Raw genomic sequence first — 21,548 nt, 5'->3', positions numbered from 1 at the left:
TAATCCCTTTCGGGATTCGTGACTATCCCTCCCAACAAATATGCTCTCAGAAATCAAACATTCGAATTTAGTGAGGTCTTATACTACTAAATCAACATCTTCTTGATCCACAACTATCATCTAAATAGCAACTCTTTGATATTTGGTTCACTGGTCTGATCACAATAAAAAATGAAAAACACCACACAAAACAGTTATCATTTTTAACCTTAAAACCTAGTTATTTTTGCACATGTATTTTTTCCAATTTGAAGCCCTTGGTAAAGTCTTTGGGTTGGGCTTGATTGCAACGTAGGGTGTAGTCCAAGTTCAGCATCGCCCTATGAACTATATTTACACGAATAGGACCTACGCAGTTAGCAAAGGCATTGCATATTTGCATAGCTGCAGCTTGCATGTTAGGGTGGAAAGAGGCACACAAGAGTTCGGCTTAAGTGTTTGTTTAAGAGTTAAATTTTAGAGAGAAATAAAATGAAATGAAAAACTTATGAGTCATCTTATAAATATATTTTATGGATTGCATTCTTTTCATTTCTCTTCAAAATCTAACTCGCAAATAGACATTTTTTTGTCGGGCATAGCAAATAGACCTTTAAAGCCTTTATTTAACAAGTTATTAGGCCTAATTACATTTAATGATACAAAAATCTAACATTTAATTAGTGCATAAAGGGTATTTCAACTCGATTTATGCTCTTTTTTATAAGACAATTTATTAGAGAATCTACAAAGGGTATTTCAACCCTTACAACATAATGAAAAGTATATGCATGATTTTCATATATACTTTAAACACAATGCAGAAAAGTCCAATCAAAATCATACATCATAATACTCCATAAAAAAAACTGGTACATTATATTTAACTTGTTCTTTTTCTGTGTTTCAGGTATAGAAACTTATGATGTTTATTAGTTAGATTATTTGTGAAAGTCAAAGGCATGTTGGAGTTGATAGTAGCTTCCTAACATCACGGAACATCTTTCGCCATCTACTAAGCATGAATCACCTGAAACTTTACTTTGGATGATGCCTAACCATTTCTTATCAATTCCACTTTTCCATAATATTATTTTAATTCTCGATTTTGTTGCTGTAAATTATAATGGTTAGGGTAAGATATAAATGATCCATTAAAAATATAATCAAATAGTATATTTTTATAAGCATAATCAAATATAATTTTAATATTTTAATAATAATTTAACATTTATTAATAAGTACTTTAACATCACATTTTTCTATAAATATAAATATTAGATATCATTAACCATAAGTAAAAATTTAGATACCATTTTTGTGAGTTTTTCCTTTTTACATGCATCCTTGAAACTTAACAGTGGGAGATAACACCTTTCTCGGGTGATGCAATTTGTTTACATCTTCATATGCAGCCATGGTGGTCCCTTTAGGGAGTTTTGTTTTTTTCCCTTATAAAAGGACATTAAAAATTCCCTTGGAAGGGTCGATGAAGATGACACTGTTTGTGATGAATCTTTATTTAATATATCAAAATATATATTATTGGCATGAATCATATGACTTGTTGATTTGTCAATGTATAATCCTATAAGGTATGGAGCACAACTAACATATTGGTTTAGGATTTATATAGTTATTTTTAACTAATAATATAGTATTATATATGTGTGTGATGTTTTAAAAACAAATTAATTTTGATGATGTAATAATGTATGAATAGTTCATATTTAGAAAACTCTTTTCAATATAGCACAATTAAATTCATTGTTAAATGTAGAGAAAATGAGATTTTGCATTGAAAATAATATTCTCACATTATTAAAAGTATTAAACTTAGTTTTGTAAATTCAATTTTATTGTATTATATTTGTTGAATAATATCTTTTAAGAGCTTATTTGAAAAATCAGTTACAAGTGTTTAATTAAATAAAAGCCTGTGAAGAAAATGAACATTTTTTTCTTTATTGTTTGTGATTCTGTGGAATCATGGGAGGAGTGACTAGGTGAGATCAACAAAAAAAGATATCAATTATTTAGAACAATACCTTCTTGACACATAAATAAATAAAAAATTTAAGAACAAAAAAAACATTTTGATTAGTCCTAGACAAGAAATGAGATATCATTTGAGACATATCGAACAATGATAAGGAGATGAAGAAGCAACATAAATACTAATGAAGTTCCCAGGAGAGTGGAGAAAAAGAATTTCCACATGAGAGAGAAACAGTGCATTTTTTGTAGGCTTTGAAAATTTGTTGCCACTTTCCCTGAAATATAAGTAATTTTTATTAAATACTCACCATGTACACTCAATTGATAAAACCATGATGTTTTAATTTGTGAAAAAAAAAATGGTGGAAACTAGGAAACAAAGGATGTGTGCACGTTCGTTGGAGGTAATGACAACTTGACAAGTTCGCTTTTCACGTAAAGGGTTTTTGGCATAAAAATAGTTAAATATTGTTTAGGACACTCACCAGCAAGACAAGGATTAAGAATAAAAAAGTAAAAAAAGTGTTGTTTAGTGTTTACCCATACAACTAAGTTTTCTTAAATGGAAGTTGTAGGTAAGTGCTTTTAATCAAGTAAACAGCTTCGAAACCACTCCAATTTCCCCCCACTAAATTGTTCTTTGCTACTCCTTTCAACGTGAATGAGTATATTTTTACTGATGCACCTAGGGTTTCTTTGAACAAAGATGAGATATCTCAAAAATATAATGCCACTATGTCCTTTTTTTAATAGAATTTCCATTGCAAAAAAATATTAGTTTATGTTTTTTATAATTTTCTAATGAAGTGTCACATTTTAATTAAATTAAAATACTAAATGGACTTGACCAAATTAAAGTAAGTTTTTATTATATATATATATATATTTAAGTGAGAATAGTTCTTATGTAAAAATTGTGATAACAATAAATCTGGGTCTTATAAATGATCACAGATGGTTAGAATTAAAAGTTAATTATTAGTCCATGATAATCATGTGTATATATTTTTTAATCTTAAACATTCAATCAAAATCTAGTAGTTAATACTAAATGTTCTAATTTATCATATTCCCTCTATATATATTGATGTAAAGTTTTTTATATGTGTCCTATATCATTTATCATTTTTTGTGTATTACAATTTCTCTTTTTAAAAGAGATGGTAATTAATATATAAATTATGAATAATAAACAATAATAAAAAATATACTCTTAAATTGATTAATGAACTATTTTCTTTTAATTATACTATGTGATATGTTAGCTATAATAAATATCTTTATCCAATAAAAAGAGTGGGAATAAAAACAGCTGCAAAATAATATTAATTGCTCATTTTCCTTCAAACATACTTCAAATGTGGGTTATTACTTATGGTGAAATATTTATGTATTGTTGGTATAAAGATCTATAAACAATTACATTATTATCTATTATTCATATTTTTTTTTGAAAAGTCAATAATAATTAAATATGAATATTGAGTAACGCAATAATAGTATATAAAACTCATACATTCTCGAAAATTCATTTATTTTCTCTATTACTTAATATAATATATGTTCATTCTATGATCCACGTAGGAGGTAGACTTGGCCCAAGTATAGAAAGGTTTAGTTGAGTTGGAAAAGTTATATAGTTTATTGGTGGCATCTCGTGGACCTCATGAATCATGATGCCATTTGAATTACGTTTTACTAATGTCTGGCTAACCTTCTGAGTAACTTCAATCAATTCACCATAATGGGAATGCAAGTTATCAAAAGTTGGGTTTCAAACTTTGGCTACCTTTCCGTCTTAGTAGTATAATGTTTTAAGGATAGAGACATTTTTATCACATATGAATATGATGGTTTATTCTCAAATAGATTTAGTTTTTATAACAAAAAATTAGATATAGAGTTTTGTTTGAACTTCAAAATCATAATTGAAAGGAGCTTGATGACCCAATATATAATTTTAGTTATGAATATGAGGATTAAGAGCTTCCAATCAAAAGTTTCGGAAATAGATTTTGAGAAGCATATAGAAGTGCTAACAAAATGTGGAATACATTGGTCAAATAAATTAGAAATATATCAAATAAGATATTAGATAAATCTAGATGCTTTGGAATAAATATTAAAAAACATTGTGGTGAGCTAAAGTGTCTCAGATAAAAAAACTTAGCCTACAAAGAATACTTGAGAACAACCACAAAGACTCTTTTAATTTTTTTTTACAAAATTCTTCATAAATTTGGTTAACAAGGAATACTTCATTTAATGAGTGTAAGAGGAAATAACAAAAGTACTTAAACAATGAATCTGTAAAAAAATTGTCAAAAAATATTTGAGCAACATTTTGTGAAGACTTAGTTAACAAATTTTGGACAACTAGTCTCTATAGACTCAATTAACAAAAAGAAAACAATTTATCTATTGAAAAAAAAACACAATTTGATGATTCATGCCTTTATGGACCTTATTTATTTACCTACCACCACTTCCCATTTTTTTATTTTCTGGTATTTGATATCATAGTAATAAATATATAGGTAAGGCAACCACTTTATTTTATATAAATTTTTGAGATTTTTCCTATTTTTCTTGTAATTTTTAGTAAAAAAATTGGCAAATATCTAAAGCTTTCATTCATTTTGAGGAGATAATAGACACGGCAGATTTTTTTTAAAGCAAAAATACAAACTAAGATAATGAACAATTAAGATAAAATAGTTTATCTACAAATGCACTATTTTGTACTAAAAATTGAAATTTAAATGAAAACTTTCCTAAACCAATAAGAATTATATAAAACTAAAATGTTAATAATTTTATTAAAAATAAATTTATATTTATTTAAACCAAAAAATATTATTTATAAAGTATGTATCAATTATATTACATTTGCAAAAACTGAGACACGAAAAAAGTAACAACTGATGCCTTATATATAAACTAAAAAACTACAATTATTGGTCCTTACAACTTATTGAAGACATGCACAATATCCATTTTACACTTTAAGTAATATTTCTTAACTTTTTTTATTTGATTATAATAAAAGTTTTGACCATCTCTATATTTGTCATTACTTTCATAAAATAATTAACTAAGGATAAATATTAAATTTATTTAAGAGTATAATCTTTTATTATTTAAAAAACCAATAAAAATAGTCATATATGCTAATAAAATTTAATTAAAAATTGTCATAGTTATATAATAAATATAAACTTTTGTGCCTAATAGCGAAATCATGCCAGAGGGATGCATGACCGAGCAAATCTGCTATATAAAAGTATCTTATAAAAAAATATGTTTAAATTAAAAGTTAAATAATAAAATATTTTAATAAAGTTAAAGTGGTACTGATACATTTTTTATGATCTAGACCAAAAGAGTCAAAAAAATCTTTAAGTAATTTTTTTAATATTTATGTATTAATATATGTTTGATGAATCATTTATCATTTATTTTCTAACTATTATTAATTATTTGAATAAAAGTAATATAATAAATAAATAATAGATGATTACCTTATATACCAATAAATTGTTGGTAGTACAAGATTTTAATATATTTATAGACAAACTAAATTGTCAAGAGTTTGATTTCATGCTTGTTGAGAATGTCACTACTATATCAAAATATCATCTTAAAATGGATTAGTTCATTATTTATAGGGTGTGTAAATATTTTTGATTTACAAAGAAAAATGATTACATGATATTAAAAACAATATTCATAGTATATAAATGAGTGAATTATACTAATCATTCTTTCATTTTTTTATACATACAAAAAAATCCTAATTTTTATACATACATTATACTGATTACCCATATCTGAAAAATAAGTGCAATTTTTAAATAAAAAGTGATGATAAATGTAATTAAGTCAAACAAAATATGATATACTGTGTAAACAAATATAAAGAGTATATGAATCAATACATTTTCATTATTTTTTGTTCGTTACAATGTAGTATAAAAGTGATTTAACTAATATATCTTTAGAATTATTAATGCATTTTATTATAAACCAAAAATAATGAAAATGTATTGTCTTATATACTAATTGAATTTTTCTCCATAATATATCATATTTTGTTTAATTTAATTATATTTATCATCATTTTTTGTTCAAAAGATTACACTTATTACTTATGCAGATATAGTCAATATAATATATGTATGAAAATCATATTTTTTTTGTAAATATAAAAAATAAAAAAATAATTTATATAATTTCATTAAAATTCGGGAAATAAATGTAATTTATTGTATGAAATATTAAAGGTGGAACTAAATTGCAATTGCAAATGGTAAAGTCAATTTGAGCTAGCAGGTAAGAAAGAAAGAAATAAATGATTATTACGAGATTAATTGAATCTCACCATCCCAATTAAGCATCTTCATTCTTCAAATTCTCATTACGCGAATTTGACTACATATTAATTAGGATTCCATTTATTTATTCCAGCACTAATTAGTTTGTTAAGAGAAGCAAGGACAGTAGCGTAATTGCAACAAAACCCATTCCCCCTTTATAACCAGACCCTTTACACTAAACTCCGAAAATCTCAACCCCGCAGCAGATTCTGATCACCGTGCCGGTGACTGAATCTCAAAATTCTCTTTTTCTCTTTTTCTCAGTTCATAAATTCATCCACAAAATGGGTTCTGAATTAATATTCAGAGGCCATGAAACTCAACCCATCAACGATGAAGATTCACCCAAACCGAACAAACCATGGTTCACCTTAACTCGCCCGATTCATTACCTCCTCCATGAACAACGTCTCTTATTTGTTCTCATAGGTATAGCCATAGCCACCGTTTTCTTCGTCCTTCTTCCTTCACGTTCAACCCCACCACCGTCCCAACCACTTTCAATCACTTATTTCAAACCCGAACCAAACCAATGGGCCTATAAAGCTAACCCATTGATTGGTGTTCATTCAATAGGGAAGGTTCCGTTAGGTATTAAAAGGAAGGGTCTTCGGATCGTGGTAACCGGTGGTGCTGGTTTTGTTGGGTCCCATCTCGTGGATCGGTTGATTGAAAGAGGTGATAGTGTTATGGTGATTGATAATTTCTTCACTGGGAGAAAAGAGAACGTGATGCATCATTTTGGAAATCCGAGATTTGAGCTTATAAGACATGATGTTGTTGAACCTATTCTGTTAGAAGTGGATCAGATCTATCATCTTGCGTGTCCTGCTTCACCAGTTCATTACAAATTCAACCCGGTTAAGACTATCAAAACCAATGTCGTGGGTACATTGAATATGCTTGGGTTAGCCAAAAGAGTTGGTGCAAGGTTCTTGTTAACTAGTACTAGTGAGGTTTATGGAGATCCTCTCGAGCATCCTCAAAAAGAGACTTACTGGGGCAACGTCAATCCCATTGGTTAGTATACATTTATCCGTCCCAAATAGTGTCTCATTACTTGTTTCGGTTAATCGACTATGTTCAGGACATGTGATATGTGATCTGATTGATTTCTATAACGTAGGAAGTAGAATAGTTAATGAATTGAGTACTTTATAATAATTTATTTAATGTTATTTGGACATTGAAATTATGTGACAGGTGTTAGAAGCTGCTATGATGAGGGAAAACGTACGGCTGAGACGTTGACCATGGATTATCACAGAGGAGCTGGTGTACAGGTCTACATTTTTCATATTTAACTTCATGGATTTTAGTAGCATCATGTTTCAAATCTAAACAATATTTTCACTTTTTTGTGTTCAGGTTAGAATTGCTAGAATCTTTAACACCTATGGTCCTAGAATGTGCTTAGATGATGGTCGTGTTGTTAGTAACTTTGTTGCTCAGGTGGGTCCCTTTATTTATTTATTTATTTGAATCTGGATTATAGAGCAACAATGGGTTGTGTGGTTGGGTATAATTATATTTGTTAATTGTCTCTAATGCTGGCATTACTGTGTAGGCACTAAGGAAGGAACCTTTGACAGTTTACGGGGATGGGAAGCAAACAAGGAGTTTTCAGTATGTTTCTGATTTGGTAAGCCACTTTTTTTGTTTTAATAAATTAGGTATCACTTTTCTAGATCAACTTTATTTTGTAACATATATATATAATCTCATAGTTTTTCTAAGAAATTTAAATCTGTGTATTCTATCAATTTTTACTAACATAGTATGTAATCTCTTTTAAGAAATGAGGATCACTTGTCCGAAATGAACGTGTCTTCATATTCCTAACTAATAAGCTTTCTCCAAACAATATAAACATGTTATTTTATATTTTTAGAATTTTTATTTTTAATTAAATGTCATTTTTCATTAGATCGGAACAGAAAAATGGTCAGGAATGGAGACATATGATTTATGTCCCACTAAGGTTGTGTTACACCATAGAGTTAAATGTATCAAAATGAAAATAGACAAAATCTTAGGAGATATTATTAATTCACATTTTTCATGTACAATTGCCTTTGCCATATTTTTTTCACTTCCGTCATATCAGTATATAACTTGTAAGGTCGTATATGGTACTTGCTCAGAGAAGGTTGGATTTGGTTTACCAGTTTTCTTTATTCTTTTGGTTTGAAACTTCAAAGCAACTTTTCCCCATGTGCATTCTGCAAATTTAACAGTAAAAAACCCTGTCTTTTTCCAAAGGGTCTTTCATTTTTCTAGTAAAAAATGATAAAGGTTATTACATTAAAATCTGGAAGCAATTGTCCATACTCATGTTGGATGTTATACCAGCTCTTATAATAATTACAGTTTTCACCACAAAAATGTTTAAAACCTTGCTCTGAAAGTTAACACGGGAAAATGAAGCTTAAATAGTATAAAATCACATGGCAACCACGTGTGTAAGATGAATGCATGAACTTGGTGATAACACGTGTATAGTAACTATTGAAATATATAACCGTGAATATTAATTAGAGTATGGCCTAGATCAGTACCCACTGAGATTAATTCGGTACGTTCTGAATCTGGCTCAAGATGCTGCTGTTTGTTGTATTAATGTGATGTTTATTGTTGTTACAGGTGGAGGGCCTAATGCGACTTATGGAAGGAGAACACGTGGGACCTTTCAATCTTGGAAATCCTGGCGAATTTACTATGCTTGAACTTGCTAAGGTAATTAGTTTCTTACCCAAAAAAAGTGAAGAAATATTTTTGGCAGTACAAACAAATGCAAACGAGTAAAGTAATGTTTATTGTTGTTGGTGGATTCAGTAGCTTCAGACCCTCGAGTCTAACAGATTATAGATCTCATTATTTGAATGTATATATTGTGATGTAGGTGGTCCAAGAAACAATCGACCGAGATGCAAAGATAGAGTACAGGCCCAACACAGAGGATGACCCACACATGAGAAAACCTGATATTACTAAGGCCAAGGACCAACTTGGCTGGGAACCCAAGGTGGACCTACGCAAGGGTCTCCCTCTAATGGTTTCTGACTTCAGGCAACGCATTTTTGGTGACCACAAAGATGCTACTACAACCTCTGCCTAATTCTTACATGAACTATGTTATGCATACCTTAATAGTAGAGATTACAGTGAAGGGTGTTTCCCATCCCTTATAGGTGTATTAGTCATGAGCTATGCATAATAGTTCCTTTTGTTGTTTGTTCTCCATCAATCTTTTATATGTGGAATATCACCCTCTTTCAATATTGGGAGCTAGCCATTCTCAATTCCTGCAATCTATATTCTTTTTTTCTATATTATTTTGGATTGTAATTGGTCTGTGCAAGACTCTACAATTATAGTTATCTCTACATTTTGCCTTTACTTTATTTTATCCAACTTCGATTTTGGTCTTTAATTTTCTGGTATTCCCCATCTTTCCACATAGTAATGTAATCTATGAGAACAAAGGAGCCAATTTGAACAACCATTGATTGTGCAGCATGGAGAAAATGAAGTTGACCAGTGTAAAACAATTTTCTGAAAAATTTGTAGCTACATGGCCAAAGTTGACAGTACCTCTCAGTAGAGTAGGTTTATGATTTTACATTGATGAGAGGCGTAGTAAGCGTCTTTGTTGAACCTCGCGATCACGAAGAAATCCTGATTGTTCTGCATCCCATTTGTTAACCTCAGCTGTTGTCATTTTATCAGTGCCATGATTATGTGTTTGATTTGGTTGAAAAGACTCAAATTTTGCCTTGTTAGCATGTTTGTCTAGCCAATCTATGATGTCTGTAAAAACAATTTCGATGTTTTCATCAGTCTCCCCAACTGTTAAGCCATGCCACATTCCTGGGTACAATTTTATGGTCTTGTCTATGCTACTGGCTTGTTCATATAATGCCTTGCTCACTTCTGGGTCTGTCACTGTATCTGCTTCTCCATGTAATACAAAGAAAGGAAGTGTCACCTGCTTAAAACTTAGAGAATGAGGCCCTATAGAACCATGGTAGTTCATTTTCAGAAGGAAAAAAGATAACAAAAACAACTGATTCAGGATTATTACCTCATGTAATCTGGCTTCAAGATTCATGCTGGCTCTAAGCATTTCTAATCCTGTTTTTAACCTAGGCTTGTCTTGGTATATCAACTTGTTTTTCCTTATCTGCAAGAAGCACATCAATTAACTGTGACACTACAAAAACAATGTTATTTATGTATAAAAAACCTCACCTTGTCTCGTTTGGCATGGTCTTTGAAGGCTGAATCGATGACATCCTGAGATGGAACTATCTTCCACTTTGGTATAATATCTTCCATTGTTGTTAATATGTTTATAACAACAGGATGTGGCTTCACCTTGTCTGATATCTAGCATTTATTTGAACATTTGCATAAACCATGTTACACCTTTTTTTGGGGTAAATAGACCATGTTATACTCAACAAGGAGGAAAAGAATGTGTTGAATGAATGAACCGAAAAATAATTCTGTCAAGTACTCGAGAGACAAGTTGTTTCTATTATATTTGTAATCAAGGATAAAAACATTATGTAATGCTGTCTTTTAATTTGTTTTAATGTACTTGTCTCTCCAGTATAGAGGAGATATCTAACAAATTGTCGAGAAAGAAAAACATTCATAACTACCTTACACATGGGTGCAACTAGAACGGCACCGTCCCATAATGTTGGGTCTTTTTTATGCAATAGTAAGGACACTGCGCCTCCCATTGACTCTCCATACAAGAATTTGGCCTTGCCTTTGTACTCTTGAAGCTCTGAAATAATCATATGAGACAATTAACATGAAAATGTTTGTAATACTTATATTTGCTGTTATTTATTATAATCATAATGGCAATAAAGCATGGTTACCGCAAATTGATTTGAAAACGTGGTAACAATCGTTAACAATGTCTTCAAACTTATTGATGTAACAACGAACACCTCCAGAGCGTCCATGTCCTTCATAATCCATCCCAAACACTGCATATCTAGCACAAGCTAACTTTTCTCCACATTCTACAAGCATGAAAGCCAACTAACAAATCATACCAAAGATATACACATATCACTTATATTATAAGAGTTTTTTACATTATTACTTAAGCAAAAATAATATAAATAATGATGTATTGACGGTGTATAAACGTTTAGATCGAAACTGCATAAATATTATAATATATTCTATATTGACAAATATGGGCCTATTAAAGTAAGGTTTGTCCCATTCAAATGAGATAACAGGTTACATATCTTAAGGCCCTAATACCTTACCCCTAGTAACCAAACTGGGAAAAAACATAATACCTTACCACATATTTTATTTTTTCACTAAAGTTTTCACAATCTGAAGACTAATAACAAATCTAGTCATTTTATTTGGATCACTTATATATTATAAAATTATAAAAAATATTTATATAATTTCGAAGTAATAAAAATTATAATATGTATAGCTGGATATCTTATTATTATACCCTGCTGCCATCATGTAGTATTATAGGTATCTGTTGAAGATATTTTTGGAAATAATTAGTTTTTGTTACCTCTAGTTATAATGAAATATGGAGTATACTTTAGGGTTTAAGTAGGGTAAAATGGTGGACAAATTATAATAGAGCATTAGCAGAGCCAATGAGATAAGATAGAAAAGTGTAGCCACCCCACCAAGATATGATAAAATAAGAGTGACAGATAAGATATGGGCATAGACTCACCAATCTCATAGCCAGAGTACCCTTATCTTCTATGAACTTGTTATTTGTTTTATTACATTTTCTAATATCTCACAACTAGGGAGTTATAAGGTCATGAATGATTATGGTGGAAGAGTTTAGAGAATGGAGCCATGGAGGTTTGAGTCTTGCCCCGACAAATGCAAAAAATAAAAAGGGAGTTAAAAAGTAGTTTGATGATTAAAGTGAAAAGTTTAAGGAATGAAATAGATAAAATTAAAAGTTTGAGTCTCACCCACAACAAATTTTAATACATTCAATAATGTATTAATGAAGAGTGAATTGCAATCAAATTGCTCATTGTGGTTTTGACAAGGCAACATTGTCAAATCATAAACTATATTTTCTTACAATAAATGTCACATAACAACAATTGCAATTTAGAGCACTTTCATGCAACTTTTGCTTTTTATGTGGGTATTGTTTATTTTGTGGTGCTGCTGCTCAATCTCAAAGTGTTCTTATTAAAGGTTAATTGAGCTACACGTATTTTATGGGGTGATGTGAAATTCAGTTGCATTAATGACGCTAGTTCTTTCCACTTATTTGTTTGGTTCACCCTTTCTTGGCATAAAACAATTGCAAGAAAATCAATCAAACTACTCGAGATTTCTATTTCACATGTTTCGTTTTGGAAAGGTTGACCTTGCGGCTACTCAAACTAAAGGGATGATGACATATGTAATTTTAGGTGAATAAAGTTTTGGATGAGAACTAAATTAGTCATATTTTCAATATCAAGGAAAATCCTATTAACCCTCTCCAATATCAAAGAGTCAATACTATCAAAATAAATTTAAAAAGAACATGTTATGATATTTTTACCATTGTTTTCTGTATGAGAGAAAATACTTATTCAGAAAACTAGATAATATAAAATTTATTCATCCCTACAATGAACTTATTGGATTAATTCACCATGTAATAATTAGTGCGAATTAACAATTAAAGCATTCCCTTTAGTAATTAATTAACAAATCTTTCATGAGAGAATAAGCATTACCTTTCATGAAGTTACCACATTCCATGCCATAACCTGCAATTAGTAATTAACAAATATCAACTTAAATACTCACACTCAGTAAGAGACAGTAATATAGAGAGAGAGAGAATGAGAGAAAACATAAGTGAACCATGGCAAAGGAAAACGAGAGCCTTTGGAGAAGAAACGGGTAACCATTTGCAAGTGAAAAGTTGCACTCCCCTTGAGTTTTTCCTGTATTCCTGGTGTTACATATAACAAAATATGTCTCCACAATTAATATAATAAATATATAAAGAAGAGTAAGATGAATGAGAGTTAAGAGTGGTGATGATATACTTCATTATATTCAATCTTCGAATCCATGAAAAATGTTAGATATTCTGATGATACAGTTTGGTGGATGATATTGGACTAAAAACACTATAGTTTGATGTTTTTTTACGTTCACCTAATCACATAATATCTTAAATTATATTACGCCTTGCTCAAAGAACATGAAGAGAAAACTATATAAGTATATGGTAATGGTGATGAAAGTTGATAAATTGTAACGGAATTCTGCTCTACATAGGGATAAAGGTTTTGTTGTTGTTGTTGATCAGAATGAACTGAGACAAATGGTGGAGGGAGAGAAATTGGGAAGGTTAGAGGAGCGTGAGTGATTCCTGTAACGAAGAGAATGAAACGGTGAGAGTGTTTCTTATTTAGCACTATGATTGTGTTTATCTATTCCTTAGAGTAAGAATGTCCACAAATGAATGAGGATGTGAGTGTTTCTTTGAAAAAGACCATTCCGCATCCCAAGTGTAACATAATTTGTGGATATTACTTAAACTTGCACCACCAATATAGTATTCTTTTTAGGGACACATCTACTCTCTTATAATAAATGTTATTTTATATATTATAAGTTATTATTAATTAAAAAAATATTTAAAAATTAAATTTTAATTTGAATATTCTTTTCAACCAATCAAAAAATCGTAACATATAGAGTGATATTGGAACAGTATCCCTTTTCCTTTGAAGCAACTAATGTTATGGGTCATAAATGGCATTATTCCACTTTCGTAATTCACTTGTTGGGACATATATTTTGCGTAAGGAATTCGATTACCTAGAGAACTAGGAGTGAATTTTATACCAACTAAATTATTTATTTAATTCTCTATCGTTATTTAAGTAATAATAATAATAATTATAATTATTAGCAAATGTTATCATTAACCACATATTGTATGATACTAATTGTTAACAAGATTAATATTGGCATTAAAACATATTTTCATTCTCAATCATATACATAAAGAGTAAAACATATCATCATACAAGAAGATAAATTATCTCCTTCAACCACTAAAATTATAACATGATATTAATAATATACATATCATAATTTTAGTAACCGAAAGAGATAACTTATATACATGTAGAAACATGCTAGATTATTTATCAAATGGTTCTAAAGGTTTAACTAAGATTTTAAAAAAAATTGATTTGCCTAAGGTAATATTTAAAATCTTATTTTGTATTAACTACTTTTTCATTCCCGGTTAAGTACCCAAAAAAGTAAGGAGAGGTTCACTTATTCAAGAGTAAGTTTTTCCAACTTGTTCCACATCCTAACCATTATTTTAAGGAAATCTAATGGTTTAATTAGTAAGTAGATCTAAACTATTAGATTTCCCTAGAATTGATGGTTAGAATGAAAAGTAAGTAGATTCTCACTCAAAAAAGTATGGTGTAAATCATAAAGTTTTTTTAATTGTTTTATCTTAAGAATTTTTAAATAAGGATAAATTATATTATGATTATTTTTTAAAGATCACTAGAGATTTAATTTCTCAAAATACCATATCCTAAGAAGTAAAAATACAATTTTTAGTTATAACAATTTTAAATTTAAGGACCAATGACTAACTTTAAAAGTTTAGGGGCCATGAATCCAATTAAAAAAACATTGAAGTTGGAGGACCCAATAATAAACATTGTTAAATTTCAAGAACTCAATAACAAAATTTTAAATTTTACATACTTATTTAAAAAAAATTAAAGAATTCAACCAACTAATGAATAATTTAACCAGCCTAAAATGAGAATTTTAAGGTTTGAACTCCCCACATTAACCCATCATGACCACGTTAAAAAATCTCTTGTTTTTAGAGCACTCGTGAACTTTTTAGTGAAAATTTTTCAACTTAACTTTTCCTTTTGTTTTATTGTTTTTCACTTTTTTGGGTAAATAATTGTAGCTTTTGTACCCAAAAAAAATAGCTTTGAACCCATGACCCCTCGAAGAAGAAAGGAAAGAAAAGCCCACACATACTCTTGGCTGCTTTATTTCGTGTTGCCACAGTGAGAACTAAGAAACGTTTCTACTTTCTAGGTAAACCTCTCAATTTCTCCAACCCAAGATCTAATGTATCTTTTTCTCTTTTCCCCTTTATTATTATTATTATTCTAGTCTCATTTCTTTCGTTATTTCCAGTGTGATTTTATTTTCTCCAATCCAACATGTTTCTCACAAGGTAAACCCCTCTTTCTTTGGAAACAATGCATTCTAGGGTTTTTTTACATCAAATTAACCTGAAATACAATTATTTGTGTGAAAAATAGGACTGAGTATGATAGAGGAGTCAACACCTTTTCTCCTGAAGGACGTTTGTTTCAGGTCGAATATGCGATCGAAGCCATTAAGGTATGTGCCTCTCACTTTTTATCAACTAATTCCATTTCTAACCGTATAATATTAAGGTTTTTGAACTATAAGAAGCTATGTTAGATTGCGATGGAATATTTTTATTAGACATCAGGTTTTCATATTTGTCTTCATTGATGTTTTTTTTGTTGTTGCACTGCAGCTGGGATCAACTGCGATCGGGTTGAAGACGAAAGAGGGTGTTGTGCTCGCAGTCGAAAAGCGTATCACTTCACCTCTGCTGGTCTGCCCTCGTTCCACTTTAAGTTTGAAATGTCCTATTACCTGTCAGTGTATAATTTGATGATCTTACGATTTAAGCAAGATGCATATGTTGAATAACCATTGTTGAGACAGACTTTGAGTTTTGGGGCTTCCTATTGTTTGTGAGATGTATGTTTAAGTTTGGTTAATTGATGTTCATTTTAAGATTATTGTACAACTGATACACTGTGTGCATTTAGTAACATACCCTGAAAGTAATGCTGTTTACCATTATCTTCCTTTCGCCTTCTATTCTTCATTTTCTTTTATTTGAAAAGAGTTGTATTTTTCTTTTTAGAGTTGAAGGGTTTGTTGTTAGGATCGAAGTTATATAGTTCATCTGGGTTTTATGTTACTTGAGTAAATATGATTGTATTGCTGTAATCACTCTTTATTTACATTGTGATCTATACTTGCATGGAACTTCTTTTATAATTTTGCTTCAAATTATCTCAGGAGCCTAGCAGTGTGGAGAAAATTATGGAAATTGATGATCATATAGGTTGTGCAATGAGTGGATTGATTGCTGATGCTCGAACACTTGTTGAGCATGCACGAGTGGAAACTCAGGTATTGTTTGTTAACGGTGTAGGATATCGTAGGTATTTAATTAGCTTATGATTGATATATATTTCTCTTTTCCCCTTTATTATTATTATTATTCTAGTCTCATTTCTTTCGTTATTTCCAGTGTGATTTTATTTTCTCCAATCCAACATGTTTCTCACAAGGTAAACCCCTCTTTCTTTGGAAACAATGCATTCTAGGGTTTTTTTACATCAAATTAACCTGAAATACAATTATTTGTGTGAAAAATAGGACTGAGTATGATAGAGGAGTCAACACCTTTTCTCCTGAAGGACGTTTGTTTCAGGTCGAATATGCGATCGAAGCCATTAAGGTATGTGCCTCTCACTTTTTATCAACTAATTCCATTTCTAACCGTATAATATTAAGGTTTTTGAACTATAAGAAGCTATGTTAGATTGCGATGGAATATTTTTATTAGACATCAGGTTTTCATATTTGTCTTCATTGATGTTTTTTTTGTTGTTGCACTGCAGCTGGGATCAACTGCGATCGGGTTGAAGACGAAAGAGGGTGTTGTGCTCGCAGTCGAAAAGCGTATCACTTCACCTCTGCTGGTCTGCCCTCGTTCCACTTTAAGTTTGAAATGTCCTATTACCTGTCAGTGTATAATTTGATGATCTTACGATTTAAGCAAGATGCATATGTTGAATAACCATTGTTGAGACAGACTTTGAGTTTTGGGGCTTCCTATTGTTTGTGAGATGTATGTTTAAGTTTGGTTAATTGATGTTCATTTTAAGATTATTGTACAACTGATACACTGTGTGCATTTAGTAACATACCCTGAAAGTAATGCTGTTTACCATTATCTTCCTTTCGCCTTCTATTCTTCATTTTCTTTTATTTGAAAAGAGTTGTATTTTTCTTTTTAGAGTTGAAGGGTTTGTTGTTAGGATCGAAGTTATATAGTTCATCTGGGTTTTATGTTACTTGAGTAAATATGATTGTATTGCTGTAATCACTCTTTATTTACATTGTGATCTATACTTGCATGGAACTTCTTTTATAATTTTGCTTCAAATTATCTCAGGAGCCTAGCAGTGTGGAGAAAATTATGGAAATTGATGATCATATAGGTTGTGCAATGAGTGGATTGATTGCTGATGCTCGAACACTTGTTGAGCATGCACGAGTGGAAACTCAGGTATTGTTTGTTAACGGTGTAGGATATCGTAGGTATTTAATTAGCTTATGATTGATATATATTGGTTTGTTGTTCACAGAACCACAGGTTCTCCTTTGGTGAACCAATGACTGTGGAGTCTACAACCCAAGCACTTTGTGATCTAGCCTTGCGTTTTGGTGAAGGTGATGAAGAGTCCATGGTAAAGAACTTGGCTTTGATATTCATGTCTATTTTGATTTCTTGCTTGTGGTGCTATGTTTACATCCAACAAGTCATGTACATTTACAACTAAGGTTGCTTCATGTTTATTATTTCCTAGAAATACTGGTGCTTTATATGTTGCATTTGATTAACGTCAATTGGAATCTAAAAAGAGTTATTGATACTTTAAGATTTTGTGTGCACTCATTTCCACACTTACATCAATTGTTGTGTGGATGGTGTTTATAATTAAAGGCATAATTCCTCTTGTAAGGTGTTCTTGGGTGTTGGGAGATGTCGATTCAGTTGCATGTGTCAATATACCTTTTCCTATTGCACAAAGTACTAAATGATAGTGGTCTTGTAGGCAAGAGACCGTTGTTTTTAGATTTTAACATATGCTGTTTCTTTTTATTTTGGCAGTCTCGACCATTTGGAGTGTCACTCCTCATTGCTGGCCATGATGAGAATGGACCTAGTTTGTAAGTATCTACTCCTTTGATCAGTGATTGCTTTAAAGGTTTAGTGTCTGAATATAGGAGATCAATGATCTCTTTTGAATTGGCATTGTTCCTTGTTTGTTGTGTTTTTTTGGGGATCACTGAAATTATAATGAATGGAATTCTTGGCAAAAGTATTTCAAGACCAAGAACAACTTAGCTGGTTAACCCTGTTTGAAGAATTGTTAATTATTAAGTAATTATTGACTTAATTAACTACTAGTACATGAGTGTTCAATGATTCCTAATTTGGAAATATTTTTATCAAGAATTCCTTTTTTGTGCTTTCCCTCTTTTTTGTCGGTTCCTTGTAGGATAACAGTCTGATAACTTACCCCCTTCGGTTGTCACCTATTCCCTCCTTTTTCTTATATTTCTTCATTTCTCAAAGGAACTGAAATTCTTTGCAGTCATTTCATAGTCGCCAGTACTAACTCACCTTTTCTTATCATTTTTTTTTATGTTTTAAAGAGAGTGGCACTTTAGGTTGAGGCGTTGAGCTATGTATCTCCTCTTACTACCATTTTGTTGTTCATCTTCATTGAAACCAGTTAATGGCTGTGACTAAGTAGTTTGTATACCTTAATGGGGAGATAAAAAACTTTGGGGGTTGTACCCTGTCCTCCCTGCAGGGTCTTCACTTGTAACTTACAAAAAATATCATGTTCATGTATTTCACATTAACAGAGTATGTATTACTTTTCTGTAGGCTTTACGGCTCCAGTCATCAGACGATACTATTTAGTTTATTGCTGCTGGCCTTGATTTCCTTTTTCATTTCAGACTTTTTATTCTTACTGAATTTGAATTTTCTGATTTGAAGATATTACACTGATCCATCTGGTACATTTTGGCAATGCAATGCCAAAGCCATTGGTTCAGGGTCTGAAGGTGCAGATAGTTCTCTGCAAGAACAATTCAACAAGGTATCCATGTTCTTACTGTGGGTTTTTATAAACCTTCTATTCTGTTTATAACAGTCAATTAATACCTGGCTGAGATTGGAAAGTGGGAAAGGGAGTGAAAATATAAAGAGATGAAGGAACTCTATACTTGTCCTAATTGTAAATGGGGCAGTTAAAAAGAATGAAAACATGTCATACAATGATTACCTTTATAAGTGGTAAGTAAAACCACCATTCAGACTATGTAATTCATTTTATCTGAAATCCCAAAAATGAATTTGGTAGGGGTATTATTGTAATGGCAGTATTATTGTAAGGGTAGAAGTGTAATTCAGTTAGGTAGTTAGAAGACAATTTAGAGGGAAAGTTAGTTTTGTTTGTTGAGCTTGTATAAGTAACTTGTGAAGCAAGTTACTGAATATCCATTAACATTTCTACTAGAAACACAATCTTCTTCTTGTAATTCTTGATTCATTCAATAAGATAGTTCAAGTTCTTCTTCTTCATAAGAATTTCTATTTCTTATCTTTGGAATTGTCGAATTCTTGATTGGATCCCTCAATTCACTTACAACCATATCAGAATTTGTGCTTTAAGCTTTACCTATTTTTCATATAATCCATGAGAAGATCAAATATTCCTTGTCAATGATCAGCCCACTTGAACTTTTTTACCTAGAAGTAAAGAACCAAGTTTATCTTATCTCACTCTACCAAGTAGGTATACCTAATTAACCGTTCAGTTCATATTGTTCCAGTTTAATTTTTCTGTTAAACATTTGTAAGATGCATAATGATTTTTATCCCAGTTTGTGTCTAACACCCATGCTTTATGTCTGAGGACTCTGAACTATGTTAAAACTAATAAAACATTTAAATTCCTAAATTAACATGCTCCTCAAATGTGAGAATTAATGTATATACCTTGGCAATTGTTGTTTTAAAGGAATATCTTTTCATGCTAGAAGCATTAAGATGACATGAAAATAAGAAAATTTGGTGTTAACACATTATGTTTTGCAGGAACTAACTCTTCAAGAAGCTGAGACTATTGCTTTATCCATTCTGAAGCAAGTTATGGAAGAGAAGGTAAGTTAAATTAAATGCATAAACTGCCTCATTAGTTGGCACCTCCCTTGAAATGGAAGATAATATTGAAGTAATCTATATTGTAATTTTCATGGTAGGTCACTCCTAATAACGTTGACATTGCCAAGGTGGCTCCAACATATCATCTTTACACCCCTTCTGAAGTGGAAGCTGTGATAAGTCGCCTATGATTATCTCTTAGTCTTCAGCATTTGTTTCCAAAAACTAGCTTTGTTTAATTTGCTTTGCCCAAAAACTTTTTTGGTGATTGTTCGACTATTTAACTAGTTTACATGTACTCGTTGTGACCAACTTGTATACTATACTTTATTCTTGGATCAAATTTGCTGCATTGAGTTTAGTTGAAATTGAGGACTAAATGTTTGTTTCGGAATTTTTTAAGACAATCTATAGTTCTAAATGCTCTATAATTACACTATTTGAATGTTTTACGATTTCATTTTCATCCTTGAAGTATTAGAATATTTATCAATTCAAATTAGGGTTTTTTTATAAAATTCAAATGTAGTTTTAATATTCATACCTTATTGTCCCATTTTCACCATTAAGAAATGTTGATTATATTGTATTTTGTATATATATTATCATTATTATATTTTGTTTGGATTGAAAATGTATTGATATTTTAAATGTACTTTTTTTAAGTGTATGTATTTCATGTTATGGAACATAGAGAAAACTAAGGGTAAAACATTGTATTTAGAAGATGATATAAAAATGTATCCATTAACATTCCAAGAGTTTTTATTACAAGTGTTTCATTATCTATCATTATATTAATAAATAGGAACATTTTTGTTTACATTACTTTTTATTCAAGTATATAGCATGGTCCTTTTGGTTTATACATTTTCTAAAGTTGGTCCATGTATTATGAGTTTTGAAGAGAGTGCTTCTACTCGTAAACATTATTAAATCATATTTTTTATTATTTGATGAAGGTTATGATTAACTAAGGTTTAATTGGATAGGAATCACTTGTCTCTAATGTTGTCTCATTCTTTGTTTCAAGTCAATCATATATTGATATTTGAATAAAAGAATTTTTTTTTTAAAAC

The 21,548-nt window shown here is 30.5% G+C and overlaps 3 protein-coding genes and 1 long non-coding RNA gene across 6 annotated transcripts; 2 read left to right on the top strand and 2 right to left on the bottom strand.

The window, feature by feature from the left end:
* On the bottom strand, positions 1,481–20,778 carry LOC109346577. The gene is made up of 3 exons (XR_002107539.1): positions 20,696–20,778; positions 19,093–19,098; positions 1,481–1,495 (listed from the first exon to the last, which is right to left on the bottom strand). It is a non-coding gene; the product is annotated as an uncharacterized LOC109346577 (long non-coding RNA).
* Positions 6,556–9,655, top strand: LOC109346574 (UDP-glucuronic acid decarboxylase 2-like). The gene is made up of 7 exons (XM_019586198.1): positions 6,556–6,593; positions 6,625–7,373; positions 7,557–7,636; positions 7,722–7,805; positions 7,921–7,995; positions 8,997–9,089; positions 9,256–9,655. Exons 2-7 carry the CDS (start codon positions 6,638–6,640, stop codon positions 9,469–9,471), a joined length of 1,284 nt encoding a protein of 427 aa, XP_019441743.1. The 5' UTR covers positions 6,556–6,593; positions 6,625–6,637; the 3' UTR covers positions 9,472–9,655.
* LOC109346575 (caffeoylshikimate esterase-like) lies at positions 9,814–13,891 on the bottom strand. Its single transcript, XM_019586199.1, has 9 exons — positions 13,590–13,891; positions 13,433–13,516; positions 13,245–13,335; positions 13,115–13,147; positions 11,249–11,395; positions 11,021–11,151; positions 10,605–10,742; positions 10,438–10,536; positions 9,814–10,341 (listed from the first exon to the last, which is right to left on the bottom strand). The coding sequence occupies exons 2-9, from the start codon at positions 13,457–13,459 to the stop codon at positions 9,973–9,975; spliced, it is 1,035 nt and encodes a 344-aa protein (XP_019441744.1). The 5' UTR covers positions 13,460–13,516; positions 13,590–13,891; the 3' UTR covers positions 9,814–9,972.
* On the top strand, positions 15,378–20,904 carry LOC109346576 (proteasome subunit alpha type-5). Of its 3 annotated transcripts, XM_019586203.1 has the most exons (10): positions 15,378–15,482; positions 15,585–15,624; positions 15,713–15,794; positions 15,958–16,038; positions 16,515–16,628; positions 17,873–17,974; positions 18,400–18,458; positions 19,300–19,402; positions 20,404–20,469; positions 20,568–20,904. In XM_019586203.1, the coding sequence occupies exons 2-10, from the start codon at positions 15,611–15,613 to the stop codon at positions 20,658–20,660; spliced, it is 714 nt and encodes a 237-aa protein (XP_019441748.1). In that variant the 5' UTR covers positions 15,378–15,482; positions 15,585–15,610; the 3' UTR covers positions 20,661–20,904. The 3 variants fall into 3 exon arrangements, with proteins under 3 accessions (XP_019441748.1, XP_019441747.1, XP_019441746.1); XM_019586202.1 differs by lacking the exon at positions 15,378–15,482 and having other exon boundaries at positions 15,515–15,624; XM_019586201.1 differs by lacking the exons at positions 15,378–15,482; positions 15,585–15,624; positions 15,713–15,794; positions 15,958–16,038; positions 16,515–16,628 and adding exons at positions 16,689–16,789; positions 16,878–16,959; positions 17,123–17,203; positions 17,680–17,793.

Source organism: Lupinus angustifolius, chromosome LG04 (assembly GCF_001865875.1).
Source record: "Lupinus angustifolius cultivar Tanjil chromosome LG04, LupAngTanjil_v1.0, whole genome shotgun sequence".
In the NCBI taxonomy this organism is placed as follows: domain Eukaryota; kingdom Viridiplantae; phylum Streptophyta; class Magnoliopsida; order Fabales; family Fabaceae; genus Lupinus; species Lupinus angustifolius.
Note: the sequence above shows the minus strand (reverse complement) of the source record. Positions and strands in the feature narration are given on the sequence as shown.